Below are 17165 nucleotides of genomic sequence, written 5' to 3' on the forward strand. Positions count from 1 at the left end.
GTGTGTGTGTGTGTGTGTGTGTGTATATGTGTGCGCACACGCCCATGCTGGGTGAGTGAGGGGGGAATAGAGAGACCTGTGACTCATAGCATATCAGGGGCTATTTTTACTTTGGTCCTCCATCAACTCTTGTTTTAGTACTTAGCTGTATCTGTTCATAGCCTGTGCTCACATCACTGCATTTTGTATTAAACACCTCCTACCTCCTACCTCCTACTTTTTATTTTCTTTCAAGAAGCATGTCTCTCTTGCCTTTGACATTTGGCTTCATTTTTCCTAGAGATTTTTCTGTCAATTTACTTCTAGATCATCTGCTTCTGAAGAAGATGACAAGGAAGATAGTGTGTGGGAGCCCCAAAAGAAAGTCGTCAGAAGTCGCAAGCAGCCTGTTCCCAAAGAATCCAAACCAAAGAGGGTGCCACGGGTAAAGAAGACCACACTACAGATCCGCGATGGCTCAGAAGGCATGGCTGTTAAGGAGGAGCTGGTAGGCGCTTTAGTTGGGTAAAGGGAACACTGTAGTGCCTTCCTAATTGGTGATGCTACTTTCTCCTTACAGAGAGCAGGACAGAGTAGGTAGTTGACAAAAGTACAGGGCAGTGGCATTCTCTACCATGGGCTCTAGTAGTATTTATCGTTAGACTCACTGTGTTCGAAGGGAAAGAATATTTGTCAACTGACATATTGATGTATTTTGCTATAAGCAAATGCTGTATCTATACAAATCTGGATTAAAACACAACAACAACAACAACAACAACAACAATAAATTATAGGCTTTGTTGCATTACAAAGAGTTGTGCATTTCCAAAATTATTCTCTGTGGTATTCCTTTAAGAAACTGCTTCCATGGTACATTTGAAATAATACTCTTTTAATATGGTTTAGAAGCCTGACTTTTCAGGGACACATTTATTGTGTACAGTAGAGGACATTATATCGTACCTTGCTCTGCTCTTAGATAGGGCTTTTATTTAAATCAGTCTTTCTCTTGTTATCCAGTACTTCTGTTTCTTCATCTTTATATACAAGCTTCTTACTGAACACATTTGAATGGGTGAGCAGGCTTTACCTAGAGCTGAGAAAGTATTGACTTCTATTATCTTATTGGCAAAATTTGGAGGTTTTTCATTAAGCGTGGTATGGTTGCACCTAAAAGTAGCTTGATTGCCTAACTTACGAAATATCTCTTAGTTCCGTGGTTTTTGGCATTAGGACCATAAAACCCTTGAGAATCTGATAAAAGTTATGAACCCTCTCTTCAGCAGAATGTACACATGCCTAGCTCCTAAATACTAACATATAGCTCAAGAAGGTATAGCTTAAGAACCCTTGTCATGGTGATTTCTTGATCCTTCCAGTGATGCTCAGTTATATGTGTATAAAAAAGAATTAGAATAGAAACTCTTTCACTTAAGAAACATTCTGGGGGGTTTTTAGAATTTCTTTCAGAATTGCCAAAATTCACACATTTTATACCTTAGCAAAAGCACATTGAGCATGTTAGAAGACTTTATTCCATTAGGTTTGGCGCTCTGATCTGCTGTAGCCACCACCGAACAAGATAATTGAAAACCTTATTTTGGGTAGAATGAGAATCAGTAGCCTCCTTTTAACTTTATTTTTAGCAAACATCACAGACAAAATTAATTGTTAGTCTCTTCCTCTCTATGTTGCTGGCATTTACCAACCTACTCGCCACACTGGTCACTGAAGACATTTGCTCAGCTCCATTTCTTATCTCCTCTCTGCCACTTTGTGCTGTTGTTCTTCGTGATTTCTCCTCCACTGGGATGCATTCCCTGATGCCTTTGTTCTTCGACCTCCTCATCTCCAGGGACCGTGTCTTCTTCTCTGCCTTTACCACCCCTCTCGTGAGCTCAGCCTGAATCTTGCCATCATCAGAAACTGTGCTATTGTCATTCCTTTCCAAGCATCCTGTGTTCGGAGCACCATCTCACCATTTCCTGTTCTCCTAGTTCACTGTTCAGGTGCCATCACGGCCACACTTTTATAGCCTTGTCACATCTTCTCCTTGGTAGCTCTCAACCCGGGGAGCTTGAAAAAATGCCCCTGTCCTAGATCATTTAAATCTGGAGAGAATCCTGAGGGTGGGGATGGGCCCAGGCCTCAGCGGTATTGTTTGCCTGAAGTTCCTCAGGTGACTTCTGTGGACAGCGGGGGCTGAGGGCTACGACCCAGTCCTTGGACTGTAGTGCTTCCCCAGATCTGCTTCATGGATCACCATCAGTCAGCCCTTTTCTTTTCCTACCCTACCTAGTCTTGACCACATAACCTCTCACTTAAACCACTTTTTATTAGTCTCACCAGTTTTGCCCTTCTTTCCTTCAGTCGCCCACGGCTGATCAGACCTGACACGGGGTGACCCGTTGCCTCTGCTCTGCCAGCACAGAGCAGCTGACTCTTGCTGAAACAACCTTGACCTAATTTGTTTTTCTTTATATTCATAATCTCAGACCTCAAAATTACACTAAAAATACCTGGTAGACCCATTTTTTTCCTCCGGCGGATTTGTTTTTCCAGTTTTTTCTTGTTTCTTAAACTTCTAAATTCCTTTCTCCCTCTCAGCTGATGACATTGCTTTTTACATACTTAAAAATTCATGAAGCTCCTCATTATCTCACAACCAGGCTAGCTATATTTGCGTTTTACGGTGGAGGAAATGTCATCCCCCCCGTCCAGGATTAGTCCCACCAGTGGGCTGTCATTGCTGTCCCCTCTTGCTCAAGGTCTGTGTGTCTTTAGTCATCCCCTTTCTTTTCTCTCGTCAACTTTTCTTCCAGTGACTCAATTGCTAAAGAGTATGAAAATGCTCTTTTAAATCTAATTTTTAAGAAGCCTCCCTTCAACTCCTTATCCCTCTCCAGTTATCTGTCGAGCTCACACAGTACAACACAAGCCAGGGCCAAGGCCTGCTGACTGATTTGACTGGAAAAGACACAATGAGCCACTTTTTTGCTTTAGACAGTTGACTGCTTTCAGAGATGGCAAAAAGAAGAATAGTCAAATTCTTCTTGGAGTCTTGGGTTTAGTCATAGGCTACATAATAACCATGTGGAGTGTTAAGGCTGATTAAAAAAAAAAACAGTGAGGGCAGAAGAAAATGAACTTTGATTATTCAGTCTGCCAAAGATTCAGGTTGAACATAAGGAAGAAAAATGTTCTCATGGAGGCTTACTAAACTTGAGATAGTTATAGAATCTTAGAAGCTTCATAAAATGGAGAGATATTTCCCTATGTTTTCAATAGTTTAGATCTACCTTTTTCAAACTTTTGGTCTTTGAACCCCTTTATACTCTTAAAACTTACTGAGGAACCCAAGGAACTTTTGGTTATGTGGGTTACTGATACTAATATTTACCATATAAAAGTTGAAAATGAGAAATTAAAATATTGATGAATTTTTTTAAAAACCTATTACATGTTAATGTAACTAAATTTTATTTTAATGAAAAATAAGTATATATTTTCCCAACCAACAACAAAAAAAATTAGTGAGAAGAATGACATTGTTTACATTTTTGCATATGTCTTTAATGTCTTATTTGACTTACTAGAATATAACTGAAATGTAAAAACAAAACCTGCTTCCACACAGATATGTCTTTGCAAAAGGGAGATGCATTTTAAAAGCTTATGTGATGCGGTACCAAAATTCAGTGAGTGGTAGTTTCTTAAAAGTTTGTTTCATTGTGAAATCTGAAACCATGTTAATGAACTTCTTGTACTCTACTACATTAAAATCCATGGGTTCGTGTTATTTGAATGGGTCTTTTACCCATGCATGATTTTGTGACATATATTGATCATTTGGAAAATACCGGTTCACTGATTTATGGAGATCTTGCGGATTTTTATCATCTTTCATTACCTGGTGTCAAAAAACCACATTTGTTAGTATAACCTCCAGTCTCATCACAGTGTTGGGAAGCTGTCAAGTTCAGAGAGGATACAATTTCCAAAATTCTAATTTTCACTATTAAAGCCTGAAATTTACTGTTAGTTGCAAATGTCAGGTGTTTCCTACAGGTGACAGTCACAGGTCATTTCTGGAAAAGTGTCCCAAGTCTGAATAACCATAGTTTTGTCAGTAATTATTTCAAGTAAAAATGCCTCTTTTTGGAAAAAGAAGCTGGTTCAGTTCACAACTGAAATGGTGCATGTGAGGTTTTGTTCGAGATGACCACTGCACATCTGTATGCCTTGGCGTGCAGCTTAAGTGTTCTATGTGTACTCACCATTCCAGCATGGAGTATTAAAAAGGTGTGTTTTCAAGGACTGAAACTATAAAAGTCAATAGTTTTTATCTATTTGTTTATTTATTTAATTTATTTTAATGTAGGCTCCACGCTCAGTGTAGGGCTTGAACACACCACTCTGAGGTCAAGAGGCATGTTCTCTACCAACTGAGCAAGCCAGGCACCCCTAAAAATGAGTAATTTTTAACTGCATTGTTAAGTGAAACTCACATCGTTTTACTCTAAGAGTGTGGCGGTGAAGGGAACAGTGACTTGGCCTTATTATGAATAGAGTGTGGCCTTGCAGAGCCCCTGAAAGGCTCTGCGGACAACACTGAGAAACAATAGGTAAATCTTGCCTGAAGACTCCAGAGAGGGTACCTTTCAAGTGTCTTTATGATTGTTGACTTTTCTTATTTTTCTCTCGGTCGTTGTACTTATTCTTCATTTCTTTGTCTAATTCCTTCTCTCTCTCCTAGGAGGTAGTCTAGATACGGTAGCAGTGGTACTGATGGTGGGATCTGCAGATGTTTTTGTGCTTCCTGTCAGCCAGGCAACATGCTTCACACTACGGCTGTGTGAACTTACTCAGTTCTCACCACCACCCCTCGAGGCGTGTGCTATTACCATCCTGATTTTATAGATGAGAAAGCCACAGCAAGAAATGTGAAGTGATTTGCTCATGGGTAATAGATAGTATGTGATGGAACTGGTTTCTAAGTTAGTGACATGATTTTGTCAGCATTTCAGAAACCGAAACATCTCTCGTGGGTGGTTTTACCTCAGCTGTGCTCGTAAGAGGGGTGTGCAAAACCAGAGTATTGATTTAATAATTAACGATTTGATATAATAATCACAAGGACATGAAATTTTTCTGACTGGTATTGTCTCTCCTCAGAGGCTGAAGTAAGTAGGCACTTAAATAAGAATCCGAGATTTACTCTATGAGCATGGATCCAGATTGGGAGAATTAGATAAATCCATTCTTTCAGATTTATTGAATGCCTCCTGTGGTCTAGGCCTTATGTTTGTCACAAGGACATCAGATGTTTTAAATGCTCGAATCTAAGGTCGTGTGATGGATTCATCTCAGGAGGGCTGTCTTACCATTGCGACCAAAATACTCAGAGTCTGTTTGCTAAGCTATCCTCTTCCTTTTACATTGCTTAGAAGAATGCTGATCATATTTGCTTTTTTACAATTCCTCTTGTTCTGCCCCTCTATGGTTGCAGCCCTCTGTATGGCTGACACCTTTCTTTTACTGTATCAAGTCATTTGATCAAGTTATTATCAACTCTTACGAACCTATGCGTCATTCTATTTTTATATCTCTGCTCTTATCCATTATGTTTCAGCTAAAAATGTAATACTCAGAGGGTTTCTAATGTACATCATCTCCAGGTTAGGTGGTGGTGGGTGAGTTTAAGGATGGGGAGGGATGTTGTAGTTCACAGTATTTTCAGTAGTCAGTAATTCTGGAAAAATACTTGATAGGAGAGAAAATTGAATTTTTGACTAAAAAATAGTTTGGGAGTAATTCTTTTAGTTGAGTTGGCACCATCAATGTCTATTTAGGTAACCAGAAACAGGCCGGCCTGTGAAACTGTGAACTCCATGCAGGTAGGGTCTTTTATGTTATTTATCACTCCAGTGCTGAAATGAATGCCAACTGTCATTCCTTCACACCTGAGCTGTTGCAAAGGCTGGGGGTGGTGGAGAGAGTGGCTCCTGGACACTAGTGTGGACTACTGTGTAGATTCCTCCTTAAAAAAATGCCTGACACCACTCTGCTGTCACGCTGTTTTCTGTTCCTAGTGTTCTGCATAAATTGGTGGCAGGTTTAGCCTGCTGTGTTTCCTGAGTATGCTAGTGTTACTTTTTTCCCCCAAAGGGTTGACTTTTGGTTGCAAGTTTTCTTTTTTATTTTTAAAAGATTTTATTTATTTATTTATTTGACAGTGAGAGACAGTGAAAGAGGGAAGGCAAGCAGGGGAAGTGAGAGAGGAAGAAGCAAGCTTCCCGCTGAGCGGGGATCCTGATGCAGGGCTCCATCCCAGGACCCTGGGATCATGACCTGAGCTGACGGCAGATACTTAATGACTGAGCCACCCAGGCGCCCCTCATTGCAAGTTTTAAATCTTGGGTTTTTTTCTAGCTTCCATAAACTTATCCTTTACTCATTTTTAAAAAATGAGACATTTTATTTCTAGATAATTATAGATTCACATGCAGTTGTAAAATATAATCCAGAGATTGTTGTACCCTTTAATTTCTTCCAACCGTTACATTTTACAAAACTGTAGTAAACTATCATAACCAGGATATTTACATTGACAAAATCCAGGGACCTTATGAGATTTCTCCAGTTTTTTTTGTATTCATTTATTTGTGTATTTCTGTATGTTTAGTTCTGTACAATTTTATCACCTGTATGCGTATGTGTATCCACCATCCAGAATGGTTCCATCACCACAAGCATCCCTAGTACTGCCTAGTATTTGCCTTTTTGTAGCCACACCTACCTCCCTTCGGACCCTTACCCCCCATCTCTGACCCTCCAGTAATCACTAATTTTTTCGGGAATGCTAAATAAAGCATTAATCATTAATGTTATGTAAATTTTAAAGTATGTAACTTTTTGCAATTGCCTTTTTCTCATTCAACATAATTTCCTTGAGGTTCTTCCACGTAATTGTGTGTATCAGTAATTTTTTTATTCCTGAATAATATTCCAGGATATTTAGTTTTTATCTTTTAATTTTCATGTTTTCTGTTTGTGGTTTGATAGAATAACTCTGTGGCTATTGCTGATGTTGATTTGGAAGACAGAAAAAATAAATTGGATAGCACGAAGACTCTGAAACCAGCAAAGACAAAACGGAAGAATTCAGCTCAGTCATCTTTGGGTCAGAGGACCAAAAAGCTGAAAGTTGATGAAGAAACCGACATGGCCAACCGTACAGAGATGCCATCCACGAGCACCGTGTGGGAAAGTGTGTGTAAGAAGGAAGAGAATGAAGATGACTTTACATTTGGTCAGTCCCCTTTAAAGAAAGTGAAGACTGAAGCATGTCCTCAGGGGCAGCCTGTGAGGTTTCCAGCAAATACCAACAGCATTAAAGAGGAGGTGGAAATGAACTGGGACATAGTACAGGTATGTGCAGTCATTTAGTTCGTGGGGTTCCTTTCTTTTTGATTAGGATAAGAATGGCATTGGCTAAGAAAGGGTTGGGAATTTTCAGGTCTCTTTTCAGTTTTTCTAGTGATTTCTGGAGGCTTTGGCCACTGATTCTTATCCTAGGTATGTGTTTCATTTTATAGCTCATCATCATCAGCTCTTGAGCTAAGAGCTGTGACTTCAGGCAGGGTGGGTTTCTGCCGTGGTGTTTGGGTGAACATGCACTGTATAGAGATCTTGCACCAACAGACCAGGCCCTCGTAAGTTCATTGTGAAGAATTTGTTTTGAACTTGGACTGTTTTTCCCGATCAAAGTAGTGTGAGTGATTAGGACATTGACCATTAGTACAGCTCCGATTCTTAATGTGATCTTATAATATACTGTGAACAGGGTCTAGAAATTTCTTAGGAAAAATCTAGCTGAATTCCAACTTGAGCTGCCTTGGATTTCTCCCAGTTTCTTGTTTGGCTTTGGGGATGGCAGAGAAGACCTGAAGAGTGACTTTTAAATGGTGATTCTCAACTTCTGTCTGTGCCAACACACTCTGGGGACATTTCACACTTAATTATGGTAGTGCCCTTCAGGGCAGATGCGAATGACCTCCCTCCCTCTTGTCTGTTTCATGGTGATTCTGATGGGTACTTCTTCCCCTTCTGTGAATTACTGCTCTAGAGCCCAGGGCCTAGGCTTGCTCCAGCTGCTACTTCTCAGTCTGGGATTAGCTGTGTGTTAACATTTTACTTCAGAGGAATTTTTTCCCCCGTGTTGTCTCTTCTGTTACCTGTTAGTAGGACATCACCGGTAACTTTTATTTTTGAATTTTCTCTTCTCTGGCCGACTAAGGAGTAGAATGTTGCCTCAGAGTTTTCTTCTCATCCTTGTTCCTGAACTAAACAGTCCAAAGTTTCTTGGAAAACAGTATATCATTAGGCTCCTTTCTGTACCATCGTTTTCTTTATTCACTTAGGCCTACAAGGACATGTTTTACTTTTTTTGTGTTTTCTCCCTATCCCCACCCCCTAAAAGGACATGTTTTAAAAGAATGGTCATGGACCACCTGCATCAGATTCACCTGCAGGCTTTCTTGAAAGGCAGACCCCTTGCTTAGTTCCAGTCCAGACTCAGAGGGGCAGGTGGGTGTTTCCCATTTCCCTTTCTTTTCACTAAGACTTAGAAGCTGATGTCTCTACTATTGACATAAATCTGCTTCTAATCTTGGACAGGCAGCAAGAAGGAGGGAAGAAGGTTTCAGAGACCACGAAATCTCTTGAAATACAGAGATAAGTTCTTCAAGGTTAAGGGCGGCTTACCCTATGACACTTTGCTTCACACCCATCCCCTAAGCTGAGTAACAGAGAAAGAGATGAAAATGGTCCTGCCTTAGCCCATTATCTCTTAATTATAAGTGATAGAAACATACTTCTAATGATTTGAAGCAGGAAAGAGTTTATTACCAAGGACATGGGGTCTTTCAAAGAATGGAAGGGACAAAGTGTGATCAAGTCTCCCAAAGGCCTTGAACCAGAAATTGGAAAACCGTGAGGATTCGAGGAAGGCTATTTCTTAGTTTTCTCTTTCTTTTCAGTTCCAAGTATTGTTTTCTCCTCCTCCTCCTTATTGGAAGTGATTTTTTGACAGTTCAAACAGGACTGCTCTTGGGATCTGGCACTCCTTGCTTGTGAGTTGGGAGAAATGACTGCTACAACTTCCACCTTCACCAGGCACCCTGACAACTAGTAAGCTCAGCATTTTCGGATGGCTTTAGGGGTTGCCTGGGAAACTTTAGGTGTGATTTGCATTTGGGTTTTTTTTGTTTAACCAGCTACAGTCTTCCTTGTCCAACATTCAGTTATTTTTTCAGACAGTTCTTGTGGTATATGTGGATTTCTTTTTCTTTCCTTTCTCATTCTTCCATAAACAGCAAAGAATACTTTTATCTTGGCACTGCATTCCTGCTTCCAAACATGGTTGACAGCAGTGGCAGGTGGCAGGTGGTAGGGGAGAGGAGACAGAAGAATGAGAGTCACCAGTGCTGAGTACGACAGTCAGGAAGGCCTTGACCCTTTGGATGAGGATTAGACTCATTGAAATGCCTGTGATATGTGTATATGTGGCCAAGTTCTTTGGGGAAATACTGAAAGATACCTAGTTAATAAGGTATTGTCAATGGAAATTAATTGTATAGAGATTATTAATCATTACTAATTGATCATGTGGGAGATGTCATTTCTATTTCCTTCATTTTGTGTGCAGTTCCCCATATCTGCTGTCCACCATGGGGTCATGATCCTTTGTTTTTTCCCTTCACGGTGTATTTCTCAACTCTGAAAATTCAGCTGCTTTTTCAGGAACATCACCATCTTGTTTGGGGAGAGAAAACTGCATTGCCAATACTTAAGTACTTAAGTTACTTATAGACTTTATGTGTAAACATACTTTGTGTCCATTTCTTACTCAGAAACAGGGATTTCCAGATCCCTTTGAGCAGACGCAACCTATTCTTCAGCCCTTTTCCCCAAACTGCAAATGTGTGGTCGCGATCCGAAATAGTTTTTGTTAAAGAACATTGTATAATTATGCAAATGTGATATAAATACCGTGACCTTTTTTAGAATTTGAAGAGGTGACTAGCTACAACCAGTTTTTGAGAAAATTAAATGCTTCAAAATGGTGATTGCTATTAGAGTCTCTTTATTTTGAGGGGGCTGGGAGTAAGAAGTGGAGTAGCCACATATGTTAGTAAGGTTTGCCAGATTAGAGAGGAAAAGCAAGCCAAACTCTCTTTATTAGCTATATTTCTTGCAAGAGATGATGGGAAATGGTGTGGGTGAAGAAGACCAGGGGATGACAAAATTAGGGAAAGAAGTGGGACTGCAAGGAGGTGAGTATGTCTGAGCTGGCTTTCTCACTGCAGGTCTGCATGTAAGCACACACCATCCATTAGGTTACCTGTTTGTTCCAGGAGTGATTAAGTGAAACAATTGCATTAGCTCTTTTTGTTTTTATGATTTAGCCGGTATTTGTTATGGGCTTTAAAACACATCTGTTTTTTTTTTTTTAATGATTTTATTTATTTGTCAGAGAGAGAGAGGGAGCACAAGCAGGGGGAGAGGCAGGCAGAGAGAAAAGCAGGCTCCCCGCTGAGCAGGGAGCCTCATGATGTGCGACTCAGTCCAAGGCTCTGGGATCATGACCTGAGCCTAAGGCAGACACTTAACTAACTGAGCCACCCAGGCATCCCCCCCCAAAAAATCTATTTTTTTTTTAAGATTTTTATTTATTTATTTGACAGAGAGAGAGAGATCCCAGGTAGGCAGAGCAGCAGGCAGAGAGAGAGGGGGAAGCAGGCTCCCTGCTGAGCAGAGAGCCTGATGCGGGGCTTGATCCCAGGACCCTGAGATCCCGACCTGAGCCGAAGGCAGTGGCTTAACCCACTGAGCCACCCAGGTGCCCCCAAAAATCTATTTTTGAGGTATATATACTTCTACTTTGAAGTATATATGCTATTTTGGAGTATATATAGCTTATTAATGTTCAAAAGTAACAAGCTTCCAGATGAAAAAACAGAACCTGATCAGCACCCTATAATCCCCTTTATATGGTTTTCCAGTCTCCTGTCCCCTTTCCTTTAACCACTTGTTTAACTTCTAACAGCATAGTTTTTCCTTTTGCAGTCTTTAAGGAAGCTTCTGCATGTGATAAGATAATTAATATAATAAAATAAATAGGCAGGGGTAAAGAGAACAGCAGGAATCAAAAACTTTTGAGAAAGGAGGTGTCGAACTGCTGATTGGGGAATGATTTTGAGTAGAGAGTTCTATCTTTCAGTTCTACTCATTAGAGTAGAATTTAATATAATTTTAGTTCTATTAAAATATAGGTGCTGCCAGGATGATTAAGGCTATAGTTTGTTGATACTCAGATACTTTCTTTTTTTAACTGAGGGAACTGGGATATAGAGGAGTAAATCTCAGGACACTTTGGGAGAAGTCCATTTTGTTGCAAGTTTTAGACACCAGAGGGCAGTATGAAGGCATGTTTCATCTGCAGTGGGATTCAAGAAGAGAAGTGAGGTTATTGTCTAACCTGTATTTTTGCCTGAAAAAAAAGTCATCTTGCTTTGCACACAAATCAGATTTTTTAAAAAGTAATGTAACTTGTGGTCCTTTGGGCAATTTACTTAACTTTTGGGGGCCTTAGTTTTTCTATCTATAAAATGGGAGTAATAATAACCTAGGCTCGTATAATTTGAGTTAATACTGAATATGTGAAGTGTGGAACACAGTAATCTCTATACAGGTGTTAGCTTCAAGCAACAGTCACAACAAGTGCCTCTCTTATTTAAGTGTTAGGGTTGAAAAAAGTCTTGAGACTGCCTTCCTTTTTACTTTACTCTCATTCCTAACCAGTTAACTGCAAATATTATTAAAGTAATAAATGAAAATCATTTAAAAGTAAAAACTGTAGTAGTTCTCTGCCTTACTCTTACACATCCCTAAAGTTTGATCTCTGCTTTTTTATGTCTTTGTTGTTTGCCTCATTTTTCTAGGCCCTACGCCAGAGGCGGTTCTTCAGTGGATCTGGGTGGGGCTCAATAATTTGCATTTCTGACAAGTTCCCAGGTGACGCTTATGTTACTGGTTTGGGGACTACACTTGTGAGACACTTTCTCTAGTCCACAGAGCTCATTGACTTGTAAAATGTCACAGGGAGGTTGACTCAATAGCTAAAATAAAGTAATGAGCAAATCATAACTGAGTGGCTTAATACTGAGTATAGAATAAAGCTCAAAGTCTACATGGAATTCACCATCTAGCTCTATCCACCTTTCCATTTCTCACCTCATCTCAATACCCCTTGTACGTTTTAGCATTGCTGAACTTACAGCAACTTAAAAAGTGTGCAGTGGTTTCTCATCAGTGTTTTTTTTAACTAATTAACTTATTTAAATTTTTTAAATTAACATATAATGTATTATTAGCCCCAGGGGTACAGGTCTGTGAATCGCCAGGTTTACATACTTCACAGCATTCACCATAGCACATACCCTCCCCAATGTCCATAACCCCACCCCTCCCTCAACCCCCCTCCCCCCGCAAACCTACGTTTGTTTTGTGAGATTAAGAGTCACTTATGGTTTGTCTCCCTCCCAATCCCATCTTGTTTCATTTATTCTTTTCCTACCCCCCAACCCCCTCCCACATTGCATCTCCACTTCCTCATATCAGGGAGATCATATGATCGTTGTCTTTCTCTGATTGACTTATCTCGCTCAGCATATATATATATATACATATATATATACACACACACACATATATATGTATATATATACACACACACATATATACACACAATGGAATACTATGCAGCCATCAAAAGAAATGAAATCTTGCCATTTGCTACGATGTGGATGGAACTAGAGGGTATTATGCTGAACGAAATAACTCATGAGTGTTTTTTGATATGCTGTTCTTTCTTCATGGAATTCCTGCCCCTATTTGGCTGCCTGGAAATACCTTCATTGTCTTTGTTGCTTTTCCATCGCTGCAGAATTAGATGTTTCTACCTCCCATGTGCTCTTGAAATAATCTATAGAAACAATCTATGTGCTTGTTGCAAGAGTACAGATCACAATATATTTTAACTACTTGTCTGTCTTCTTTCTAGCTTGTAAGCTCCTTGGAAAGAGGGACTTGGCATTTTACATTTTGTTTTCACTGGCTTGGTATGGTTATTGGCATATAATATGAGCTATATTGGCATATAATGTGTCAAATAAACATTTGACTAAATTAAGACAGGGAATTGGATGATCTGGAGACCCAAAAGTATAGACTGCTTATATGGGGTTTTGTTGTCTTCAATTTCAAGGAGCAAATCTACATAAGCAGCGGCGTACACTCCCTTAACATATATGATGCTTCTGGATTTGTTAGGACCACATATGACCCACATGTGGACCTTGGGCTATGTTTGAGCCCCTTTCAGTTAACAATAGCTGAGATAGTTTAGGCTGGTGGGAACCAATGGGTTTCTCTAACAATCACACAGTTCCAAAATGATGAGCATTTTGATCATTTTCATTTTTCATATCTGTCTTTTAGAATCTGGCCTGTCTTTCAAGGGCCAGTTGAAATGCTACTCCTGTAAAAAGCCTTCCTTGATTACCCCTGCGGGACCTTTCTCTTCCCTGAAAACAGTGTATCACTGGCACATCCTGTTTTATTTGTATTTATTTGCATTAACATTTACTTTCCCTTCTAGATTGTTTACTCCTATAAGACACTGCAATTTGGAACCACACTTAGGAAAATATTTTAAAACTATGCCATGGTGGTTGAACTTTTACCAGTATGTAGATAAAAGTTATTGGAGCTTCTGTTCAGAAGAAGAAAAAGAGAAAAAATACCTGATTTATTATATCTGTGTTTTAGAAACATAGTCAACAGTAATGCAGAGAGGCTGGGTGGAAAGCATAGAAAACAGAACTGCTCTGTGGTTCAGATAAAAAATGATATTAGCAGAAAGGGAACTTGAAGGGAAAGAACAGACATTTTAGAAATGCAGTTTGCTTCCTTAATGATAATTTATATGGTCATGATAGGGAGCTCACAGTGATACTGAGGACATCGACTAGAATGCTTTTTGGTTGCAGTAAGAGAAAACCCGTCTCAAACTAGCTTACACAATGAAGGTGATTTCTTGACCTCTGTAACAGGAAAAGTTTGATCAGTGCACTGAAACAGTCTTTCCATGATTCTCTTAGTACTGCCATTCTCAGCTTTAAGAGTCTATGTGTATAAACCATGTTTCTCTAGAAGAAACTGTACCTGGGTCCAGAGTTTCAACCCAAACCTTGAACTTCATGCTGACTGGACCAATCTTTCTGGCCACACTCTGGCTATTATATATAAAACAGTTGGATACTGAAAAAAATGCTGTGGAGGTAGAGTTCAAGTTAAGTTCTTTCAAGGTGCATAGCTAATACATAGTGGGAAGGTGGTGTTGGAGGAGATAGCCATAATATTCCTGAGAATTTCTGTTGTAGAAGACAATGTTAGTTGGAATAAGAAATAGGAAGAGGTACAGGTTTGAGAAAATACTAATGAGTCTGATTTTATAGGGGTCAGGGAAAATTACAAGCAAGAGCAGCATTTCTGGATGAGAGAGCAACTTCAGAAGGTCTCTAAAGAGGGAAACAACTGGGCTTGTTCTAGGAAATAAGATAAAGTCATTGGGACTGGCTTCTTTTTCTTCTTCTTCTTTTTTTTAAATTTTATTTATTTAACTGACAGCACAAGCAGGGGGAGCAGCAGTGGGAGAGGGAGAATCAGGCTCCCCACTGAGCAGAGAGTTCAGTGTGGGGCTCAATCCCAGGACCCCAGGATCATGACCTGAGCTGAAGGCAGATGCTTAATCAACTGAGCCACCCAGGCCACGCCCACTGGGTCAGGCTTCTAATGAGAGGAGGATTAGATAAGATGAGGTTGGCAGTAGGCTGATGTCTTTGGGTCATGGTAAGGAGTTTAGATTCTAAGTGCAATGGGAAATCATTGAAAGGTTTTAACTAGTTAAGTGACATGATTCAGTATATATTTTATCTTTTTTTTTAAAGATTTATTTATTTGAGAGAGTGCACACACGTGTGCATGCAGGCGGGATGGGGGGAGGGGCACTGAGGGAGAGGGACAAAGACAACCTTAGGCAGACTTACCGCTGAGCGTGGAGCCCGATGGGCATGGAGCGTGGGGCCCGAGCTCAGTCCCAAGATCCTAAGATCATGACCTGAGCTGAAATCAAGGGTTGTAACCCACTGAGCCACATAAGCACCCCCCAATATACATTTTAAAAAGATAATTCTTGTTGGTTTATGAAGACTGGAATAGATGGGATTGGAATGGGTGCAAGAATAGTTACAGGCTGTTGAGTAATCCTTGCTTGAACTAGACAGGTGTGGGGAGGAAGAAATGAAGAACAGTAATAGACTACAGAAATATTTTGTAGTTAGAGTTAATTAGTTCTTACGATAGAGCAGATTAAGAATTGAAGGAAACAAAAGGATTAGACTCTTAGTTTTGTGGCTTGAATTACTGTTTGGACATAATAAGGGGGAAAACTGGAGAAGGAATAAGTCTGAGAGGGAGATGACTTTGCAAAGCCAAGTTTGAGATGCCCATTATGTTTTCAAGAGAATATCGCAGGTAGTTGTCTAAATGAGTCTGGAGCTCATGTGAAAGAGAGCCAGGGCTGGAGATGTCAAGTTGGCGTTCTCACTCATCAGAGAGATGGTATTAATGCATCAAAATGTGGGAAGATGTGGGCCTCAGGATTTGAGATGGCTAGGAGAATGAGTACCCTCCCTCGATAATCTCTGGATTTCAGCTTCTTATTTCATCTGTAGTTTTGAAATTCATCCTGTTTTATATATTGACTTGATTTTGTTAATTAATTGATTCTGATAATTCTTTAAGTAACTTTTCTAGTTTTTTTTTCCCCCTTCCAATTTTGGCTGATCATGGGTATCAGGATTGAAATAATAATAAAATTTATGTCTTTTGTGCTGTACTCGAAAAATCTGCTTAGGTTTTGAGATCAGTTACTGAAATTGCCTTTCCTTCTTTCTCTTCTTCAGGCTGACTTCTCTAAACTTTTCTGCTTATGTGTACATTCTCCTGAAACCTATAGATTTGCTTTTTTAAAAATTAATTATTTTAAATATGCAGTATATGTGTATGATATGAAAATCGAAAGATACAGAAAAGTTTTCCTACCCTTACTCATCCATTACCTTTTCTGAAAGTAAGCCATGTTCCTAGGTCTCGTGAGTCATTCCGTTATCACTTCATATAAGATTAGTTGCATGGTATTCATTCTACTCTTATCATATCATGATTTATTTACCAGTTTCCTAGTATAGACTTAGGTTTTCGCTGATTTTTATTATGCTGGAAAAGGTTCTTCAAAAGATATCACTATAAATAGTATCATTTTCTAGGAGTATGAATATACCAGGATAAATTCCAGAGTGGAATTGCTGGGTCAAAGAGTTTATGCATTATAAATTTTGATAGATACTGCCAACTTGTTCTTCCTGCAGAGGTTATACCATTGCACTTTCTCACTAGCAGTGAGACAACACAGTGTCATGTGTTGACACTTGTCAACACAATGAGTTACCAACTCCTTGATCTTTGCTGCTAATCTTGAGAGGTGAAAAATGAGTCTTATTGAGTCCTGTAGAATTTGAATGATTACAGAGTGGCTTTGATTGGATTTTACTGAATTAATGAAATGATGGTTTTATGATTGTTAGTACATGTATGTATTTTTTCAAACCACCACAAGTGTTCCTAAGTGACTGAAGAACATTATTTGATTATATTTGAACCAGACATTATCATATAAATGTTTAAATCACTAAGTGTCCTTATTTGCAGGTTTTATCTGAGAGAACTAATATTGAACTTTGGGTTTGTGCCAACATTATTCGTCTCTTTAATGATGACAACACAATTCCCTTCATTATACGGTATCGAAAAGAGCTTATTAATAACCTCGATGCTGATTCCTTGAGAGAAGTTCGACAAACCTTGGAGGAGCTCCGGTAAGAAACCTGGGAAGGGAGGAGCCTACTATGAGTGGAAAGAGGCCTTGTGAGCCAGTGAGGAGAAACAGTGAGGAAGTGAATGACAGCATATTTCAACAGTCGCATTGTTTTGTCTTC

General features: G+C 39.5%; 1 protein-coding gene across 1 annotated transcript in view; it reads left to right on the plus strand.

Annotated features, from left to right (window-relative positions):
* Nucleotides 1–306: 306 nt before the first annotated feature.
* The window catches only part of LOC116862912 (S1 RNA-binding domain-containing protein 1-like), a gene marked incomplete at its 5' end in the record, with an annotated part of 105967 nt that continues 89108 nt past the window's right edge, over nucleotides 307–17165 (plus strand). The window contains 3 exons of the mRNA XM_032850367.1: nucleotides 307–487; nucleotides 7048–7413; nucleotides 16879–17045. Coding sequence (XP_032706258.1) covers nucleotides 307–487; nucleotides 7048–7413; nucleotides 16879–17045 — 714 coding nt within the window. The remainder of the gene's footprint in view (nucleotides 488–7047; nucleotides 7414–16878; nucleotides 17046–17165) is intronic.

This window comes from Lontra canadensis, unplaced genomic scaffold (genome assembly GCF_010015895.1).
Source record: "Lontra canadensis isolate GAN:19392208 unplaced genomic scaffold, GSC_riverotter_1.0 scaffold377, whole genome shotgun sequence".
Lineage (NCBI taxonomy): Eukaryota > Metazoa > Chordata > Mammalia > Carnivora > Mustelidae > Lontra > Lontra canadensis.